Below are 7,973 nucleotides of genomic sequence, written 5' to 3' on the forward strand. Positions count from 1 at the left end.
TATTTAAGTATTTTTATAAAATTAAATAATAATTTTTTATTTTATTAAATTATAAAAATATTTTAATATAAATAATAATATAATATATATTTTTTAAAATAAATTTAAATATTAATATAAATAATATAAGAGGAATGCTAGGGGCTAGTAACTTTTGTGATTTGTAGCCATCAAATAGCCATCAATGATAATTTTAATGGTGTGAGATTGGTGTGAAATTTCATCCAATGGCTCACTCTTCTTTGCTGATTATATGCTGGCAAGAATTTAACAAAGTTACTGGTCCCTAGACTTTTCCATAATATAATCCACATATCGTTTTTTTATTCGTGCAAAATTTTATCGTACCAATAAGTAATGAGTTATAATTTTATTGTATGGAAGCAAACACCATAATAATTTATGAATTTTCATGATTGGATTATTGAACGGGGGCAATGATATTGGTACGTACAGTGTTCTAAAGTACCAGAATCTTACGGGCACACTCCCAAGTGAACTAGTGAAGTTGCCATACCTCCAAGAAATGTAAGTATTTAATTCACTTTTCAAGTTTTCATCATCACCATCTATCATTCTTAGTTTCTTACTTTGTTTATTGTTACAGTGACCTCACCCGCAACTACCTTAACGGCACAATTCCACCACAATGGGGCTCCATGAAACTTGTCAACATGTAACTCCTCTCTCACTCACCCTTCGTTTCATTATATTAGTTCCATGAAACTAATTCTGCACATTTTCTTAAATTGTGACAGTTCCCTTCTTGGAAATCGACTAACAGGTTCAATTCCAAAGGAGTTGGGAAACATTACCACCCTGAAAAGTTTGTAAGTTACTGGTAATAATGTACACAAAATTTCTAAGCTTTAAAGTGTGATGAGAATTTCTGAAGGAATTTCGGAATTGTGTAGGGTTTTGGAGTTCAATCAACTCACCGGAGAGCTTCCTCCTGAGCTTGGAAATCTTTCCCAGCTTGAAAGACTGTAAGCGCTTTATATACAGTTGCCATTTTGTAATTGTTGTGGTTGAGTTTGTTATTTATATTGTTGAGAAATGGTTTTGAGTTTTCGGATCATGGAAGTGCTAGTTTAGCATTTAGCATTTAGGGTTTACGTTTGCAAGAGTCAAGCAGCATAATTATTTGTTTATTGACTGATTTTTCAAAATTTTAACTTATTTGCCTGTGATTTGGTTATTTTACAACAGTTTGGATAATCATTTGACGCAAAATTCATTTCCAAGTTCACTAATTGCTTTAAGTTGCTTGCATTTTTATAGAAACCTAAAGTGTTGAATTTATCAATTCTAAACTTCAACTTTTCTGTAGGCATCTTACTTCGAACCATTTTACTGGGAATCTACCTGCTACATTTGCTAAGCTCACTAAATTGAATCACGTGTAAGTAATTGGTTTTACATATTCCATTTACAATTCTCTACACTGTTGTTTGATAACAATAATGTAATGTTTCTGTGTTCCTTTCTTTCTGATACTGCAGTCGACTAGGCGATAATCAATTTTCTGGAACTATACCAAATTTTATTCAGAGCTGGACTACTCTTCAGAGGCTGTGTGAATCTTTACCTTATTCCCCTGAAATTTAACCTTTAGCTGTTTCTTTTGAAATACATATTAGTTATAATTGGTTGACCAAAGAATTGTTCTTAATTGTGCCAGGGTGGTGCAAGGGAGTGGTATGAGTGGACCAATTCCTTCTGGAATTTCACTTTTGAAAAACCTCACCGACTTGTAAGAATGGTGTTCGAATTGTAGCCAGTGAAGTTTCAAAATTAAATTTCTCTGTGATTGTTTCTTGACATGCTTAAAACCTGTCATGCAGGAGAATCGCTGACTTGAAAGGACCAGGATCTTATTTTCCACCACTTAGTAACTTGACAAATCTAGAAACATTGTGAGTATTATTCTTGGAGCATCATTTCTTTTCCTTGTCATTTTCATTTTGTGAGTTAATAATGCCTCGGTAAGGAATCTATTTTAACAATGAAAAAAAGAGATACTAATGCCTTTATGTTCCAAATTGAGATTTTGTTGAACTGTTTGCAGAGTACTGAGGAGTTGTAATCTGATAGGAACAGTGCCTGACTATCTAGAGAATGTGACTACACTAAAATCACTGTAAGTAATGCTTTATAATCTCTTTTCGACACTTTTTTTGTTGGCATTATGCTTTAATTTTTTCTTTTGGCTGTTCTAAAGATTAATTTTTTATTCAGAAATTGAAGCCACTCATAATTCTTGCTTTTTTTTTATTTGATGAAGTGCATGCATCAACAATCAACATGCTTCTCAGTTCAGTCTTTTGATTACAATATAGGAGGTTAAAATATTTTAAGTTGACTTTTTGAAGCCATTTCTTTTCTCTCTTAAATAATACTTGCTTTGGACATAACTTCTTTTCAGAGACCTTAGTTTTAACAAATTAAGTGGAACCATTCCAAGCTCCTTCAGTCGCCTATTGAACATGAACATACTGTAAGAAATCTTCTCTAACTTTTTTATTTTTTGGTATGAGGACAGATATTTCTCGGTAATCTGGTTATGTTACTCATTTTCCTCTGGTGTCTAAGATTCATTAAGGAGTTAAGTATACCTGCGTACTTTAACACTATAGAATGTATCAATAATTGTAAGATTCAAATGTATATGATTCTGACACTAAAAGTGGTATCCGAAATTTCGAATCAGTTGATAAAGTTGAAATGGATTCATAAAGATTGTAAGAGAACCTAGTTTAATTGATTAAGAACTAGGTTAACTTGTTTGCAACAAGACGCCAAGCACCTTTATAAATATGTAATATGGTGAGTTGGGCATAAACACATGAATATATTCTAAAAGAGTGAATTTAATTGACTTTATTGCTAGTTATGTTCTCATTTCTGACACGAGATTATGCTATCATGTCATTGATCAATCTCATCTTAATCAAAATAAATATTGATATTGCAAATCCAGATGAATCAATTAAAGGATTTTAGGTAAAGATCCAAATTACCATTCTAAATTTCTGATTATTCTAAGTTGTAGAAATTGATTTCTTCACATTGTGTTTACGTAGGTACTTAACTGGAAACCTTTTTACTGGACCGCTACCTAATTGGATAGCTAACCCAGACTATACGTGAGCAATTTTTTCATATTACTTTATTGAATTGTAGTATATGTTTTGCTTGGTACGTTACTAGACCATTATTCTTTGTATTCTTCTTTGCTACCAAGTGCTCCATTTACTTTATTCTGAATAAGTTCATAAATTGATACAGAGATCTTTCATATAACAACTTCAGCATCAAAGAGCCAGAGCTGTTGACTTGTCAACAAGGAAGCGTGTATGAATCATTTCATCTGTACCTTTTGTTTTTGATAATTTTAGGAATTTATCTGAGACTTGTTTATTTACTGTGTGCTTCAGGAACTTGTTTGCATCATCTATGAAGGAACATAACTTGTATGTTCTATAACATCTCTGCTAAATCATTTCCCTCTAAAGCTGGAACTGATATGATGTGATTATGCTCACTTATTATGGCATTTTTTATTTTTCTCAGGGGAGTTGTTCCATGTTTGGGAAACATTAATTGTTCTAAACGTAAGTTGATTTCCTGGAATTCCTAGACTATTAAGATTTACTATTGCTCAAGGGACAAAGGGAAACATAGAATTATCTTATCAAAGTTTTCATGCTTGTAAATTGATCACTGTTGGACCTTGAACTTAACTGCTAAAGTGAAAAGATGACAAGAAATAACATATCATATTTAGTACTCCATCCAGCTCAAACGAACTGTCATTTTGATATTTTCTAACATTCATACATCAATATATACTTCAGTTTATCGCCCTTTTCTTTTTTAGTTAATGAGAGAAGAAAATAGATGCCAGAAATAAGAGAATAGAGAAACAATATTTGGTTAGATCTCTTTTTTTATTTGATTAGATCTTCTTTTTGTGCTGGCTTCCTTTGATTTTTTTTCACCCATTTCTTGTCCCAGCTTCATATTCTCTCCATATAAATTGCGGTGGGAAACTCATAACTTCTAGTGGGAATATTACATATGATGAAGATACACAAGAAGCTGGACCGGCAAGATCTCTTCGTGCCGGATCAAACTGGGCAGTTAGCAACACTGGTCACTTCTTTGATAGTAGTTTTGGGGACTATTATACATGGTCTAATACATCTAAGCTTACCATGAACAATGCTGAATTGTACACGAATGCACGTGTTTCTGCACTTTCTCTGACATATTATGGTTTTTGCATGAGAAATGGAAGCTACACAGTAAATCTCCATTTTGCTGAGATAATGTTTACAGATGATCAAACATATAGCAGCCTTGGAAGGCGTGTATTTGACATCTATATTCAGGTTTGTGTTTTCATTGTATTACCATTTCCATCTAAATGTTTAATAATAACAACCTCATTTAGGGAAAAGGATTTCTTTTTCTTATTGTTGTTGTTGTTTGTTTAACATTAATGAATTGTCCTTTAGTATCCTCTTTAGGCCCATCTTTTTTAGGAGTTTCAAGTGTAAACCAAAATTTCTCAACCATAACATGATCATATCAAGTTTCCAAATGAATGGATTTCCGCTACTTTATCTGTCGAATTAGGGAATCCTGAAGCTTGACCGGCTTGACAGGTGCCTCTTTATTTCTATTTCTTTTCCCGTCAAGAGATCTTCTTTTATTAGTACTTTTTTCCAAGATGGAGAATGTTGCCCGACTCTTCTTCTTTCTTTACCCGCTTTTCCTCGAAGACTGCAGAGCGTAACTGGCTTTTCTCTTGTCTCCTGAGCCCGAACTTAGCGACTTGACTGTGTGAAGCATATTCAGTTGTGCCAATTGTTTGATTTGATTCGATTTGATTCATTAGATTCACTCACTACTAGTATTTGAAATCAATTTCTGGACTAAAAATATGAAAGCTGTAGCCAACATGAACCATGTGTATTTGAATTGAAATATTGCAGAAGAAATTGGTCCTAAAAGATTTTGATATTGCAAAAGAAGCAGGAGGAGTTTGTAAGGCAATCATAAAGAAATTTACCGCTAATGTGACCAGCAGCACCTTGGAGATTCGCTTACAATGGGCTGGGAAAGGGACAACAGCTATTCCATTTGGATCAGTATATGGTCCTCTAATATCAGCTATATCTGTAAATCCTGGTCAGTTGTACTTTTCTTTCAAGTTCTATTTTTACTTTTCTGCCGTAATCTTCATCATCTGATCTAATATGTAAATGTCCTATATCTTAATCAAGCAGACTTTATGCCACCAGTGGAAAAAGAAACTAACAAAAGTGGAAGTGGCATATCTGTGGGGGCTATAGTTGTAATTGTAATTGCTGGAGCACTTGTTATCGTCTTCGTATTTGGTATATCCTGGCGGCGAGGATGTTCAGGACAAAAAGGTTCATTATATAAAGGTCCAATACCATAATTTAACACATGAACTTTGCCTCCTTGTCCTTTAAATCGACTTTCCAGCTCGGCTATGACGAATTTGTTTTCATTGTTGCTGATCAATGTTCTTGCCAATGACTTCAGAATAATTTTTCCAGAATGATTTGTCTTAATATGTTTGGGTTCAATTAACAGATCTACAGGGTTTGGATCTAAAAACCGATGTATTTACCTTGAGGCAAATCAAAACAGCAACTAACAATTTCGATATTGCTTATAAGATTGGACAAGGAGGGTTTGGTACTGTTTACAAGGTATTCTGGACATCCAACATATTCATTTTGTTTAGTGTTTGAAGATGTATAAATAGCATTGCTTTCTTTTTGCTTCACTAAAAAAATTAGAAATAAGAAAACTTCATATTTATACCAATCTGAAAATGCAGGGTGTTCTTTCAGATGGCACAGTAGTGGCAGTTAAACAGTTTTCTTCTAAATCGAGGCAAGGGAATCGCGAGTTCATAAATGAGATTGGCATGATTTCGGCTTTGCAACACCCCTGTCTAGTTAAGCTCTATGGCTGTTGTATGGAGGGAGATCAATTGTTGTTGATATACGAATATATGGAAAACAATAGCCTTGCTCGTGCTTTGTTTGGTAATTTGTTTTCCTGTCTATGAATGCTTGGTATCTCTTCTGTTGATAATATATAATGCTGCACACATGTATATATTTTAGTGAACACTTGGTTATGTCTTCTAATTCCTATGACAACTGAAAATGTAGCCCAAGAAAAAGGTCAACTGAAATTGGATTGGTCAACAAGGCGCAAGATTTGTCTTGGCGTTGCTAAAGGCTTGGCTTACCTCCATGGAGAGTCAAGGTTAAAGATAGTTCATAGAGATATCAAGGCCACCAATGTATTACTGGATAAAGATCTAAACCCAAAGATATCTGATTTTGGTTTGGCCAAGCTTGATGATGATGGACTTACCCACATAAGCACTAGAGTGGCTGGCACCTAGTGAGTTCTATACTTTATTTATTTTTAAGTCAGTCTAGTAATTTTATTATTTAACACTTGTATATTGCAGCTAAGATGTAGAGAGAGATGGTTACTAAGATACTCTACTAGTCCCTAAATCATCAATCTTAAACCTCAGCCTATGCTACAATTTCGGCTATTTATAACTTATGAATTTGAAAAATGGATATCTACCACTACTAATGTATGAATTTTCTATATTGCAGTGGATATATGGCTCCAGAATATGCAATGCGCGGTTATTTGACGGACAAAGCAGATGTTTATAGTTTTGGAATTGTTGCCTTGGAAGTAGTTAGTGGCAAAAGCAACAATATGAACTGGCAAAAGGAAGAATGCTTTTCTCTTCTTGATTGGGTAATACATAACCTCATGATCCTAATGCATATTATCTTCTTTGCTAAATCTGTCAAGTCTAATTGCTTCTTGGCCAACTACCTATATCGATTCTATACTTCATTTTCACTGCATTTGGTTAGAAATATTAATGCCTTAGATTCAGTTGCAGATTGCTGACAGGATTTAACAAAAATCTTGAATTTTGTGTTTTGCAGGCTCTTCTCTTGAAAGAAAAAGGTGATCTATTGGACCTAGTTGATGAGAGGTTGGGTTCAGACTTGAACGAAAATGAAGCAATGCTCATCATCAATGTGGCTCTTCTATGCTCAAATTTCTCTTCATTGCACAGGCCAACCATGTCTTCAGTGGTAAGAATGCTCGAAGGCAAAAGCGCAGTTCAAGAGGCCATGCCGGACACAACCCAGGTATTCGATGAGAAGAAGTTAGAAATGATGAGAAACTGTTACCAACAGAGAGGAAAACATAAGATTCCAGACACTCATGAACATAGCACCTTAATAGTTGAAACTGCTGCTTTTATGACTAATTCAGAGGTCCATTCAGCCAACATGGATTCTTCTTCCTGGGAGGAAAGTACTAGATGATCTTCAAAAATTGCATAACTTTGTAGCAACCAAGGTGGAAATATCTGCCTTCTTTTTATTAAAAGTTTATTTTGGTACCATAAAATTAAAATTACAAGTGTATCATAGTTTTTTCTTTCCTGAAATTTCAAAATTAACCATTGCCCGATCAACTAACCAATATTGCATGACGTTGACCTGTGATGGTATAAAATATGATACTCTTTTTGTCAGCATCATTTGGCATTTTAAAATATCATTTATCATGATATATCAATAAAACCATAATAGTGGATTAAAGATTCTAGTAAAGCATGAAATGATATACAGATTATAGAATGTAATTCTAAGGATTAAAGGGAAGCACACTTGTGATTTTAGCATAGGTATCAAAACTAAATCGACAGTTGACTCGACTAAACTACTGGGTCATTAGATTAATGATTTGACTGTTGGATTACTGATTGAACTGTTTGATTCGATAATAATTAATTAAATAAATAAAATTATAATAAAATAAAATTCTAAATAATAAAATAAATAAATACATTTATGATTTAATACAATATTATA

General features: G+C 33.6%; 1 protein-coding gene across 6 annotated transcripts in view; it reads left to right on the forward strand.

Annotated features, from left to right (window-relative positions):
- The window catches only part of LOC107613755 (probable leucine-rich repeat receptor-like serine/threonine-protein kinase At3g14840), a 10,842-nt gene extending 3,209 nt beyond the window's left edge, over nt 1-7,633 (forward strand). The window contains exons 3-24 of one of the 6 annotated variants that reach the window (XM_021109271.1): nt 457-528; nt 608-676; nt 759-830; nt 915-986; nt 1,331-1,402; nt 1,503-1,574; nt 1,682-1,753; nt 1,845-1,916; nt 2,069-2,140; nt 2,426-2,497; nt 3,084-3,146; nt 3,289-3,354; nt 3,438-3,473; nt 3,574-3,614; nt 4,018-4,394; nt 5,001-5,196; nt 5,295-5,441; nt 5,629-5,747; nt 5,879-6,089; nt 6,219-6,456; nt 6,684-6,834; nt 7,032-7,633. In XM_021109271.1, coding sequence (XP_020964930.1) covers nt 457-528; nt 608-676; nt 759-830; nt 915-986; nt 1,331-1,402; nt 1,503-1,574; nt 1,682-1,753; nt 1,845-1,916; nt 2,069-2,140; nt 2,426-2,497; nt 3,084-3,146; nt 3,289-3,354; nt 3,438-3,473; nt 3,574-3,614; nt 4,018-4,394; nt 5,001-5,196; nt 5,295-5,441; nt 5,629-5,747; nt 5,879-6,089; nt 6,219-6,456; nt 6,684-6,834; nt 7,032-7,421 — 2,752 coding nt within the window. In that variant the 3' untranslated portion in view covers nt 7,422-7,633. Of the gene's footprint in view, nt 1-397; nt 529-607; nt 677-758; nt 842-914; nt 987-1,330; nt 1,403-1,502; nt 1,575-1,681; nt 1,754-1,844; nt 1,917-2,068; nt 2,141-2,425; nt 2,498-3,083; nt 3,147-3,288; nt 3,355-3,437; nt 3,474-3,573; nt 3,615-4,017; nt 4,395-5,000; nt 5,197-5,294; nt 5,457-5,628; nt 5,748-5,878; nt 6,090-6,218; nt 6,457-6,683; nt 6,835-7,031 lie in introns of those variants that run through there. The other 5 variants (XM_021109272.1, XM_016315880.2, XM_021109274.1 and 2 more) reach the window with 5 other exon arrangements.

This window comes from Arachis ipaensis, chromosome B08, assembly GCF_000816755.2.
Source record: "Arachis ipaensis cultivar K30076 chromosome B08, Araip1.1, whole genome shotgun sequence".
NCBI lineage: Eukaryota > Viridiplantae > Streptophyta > Magnoliopsida > Fabales > Fabaceae > Arachis > Arachis ipaensis.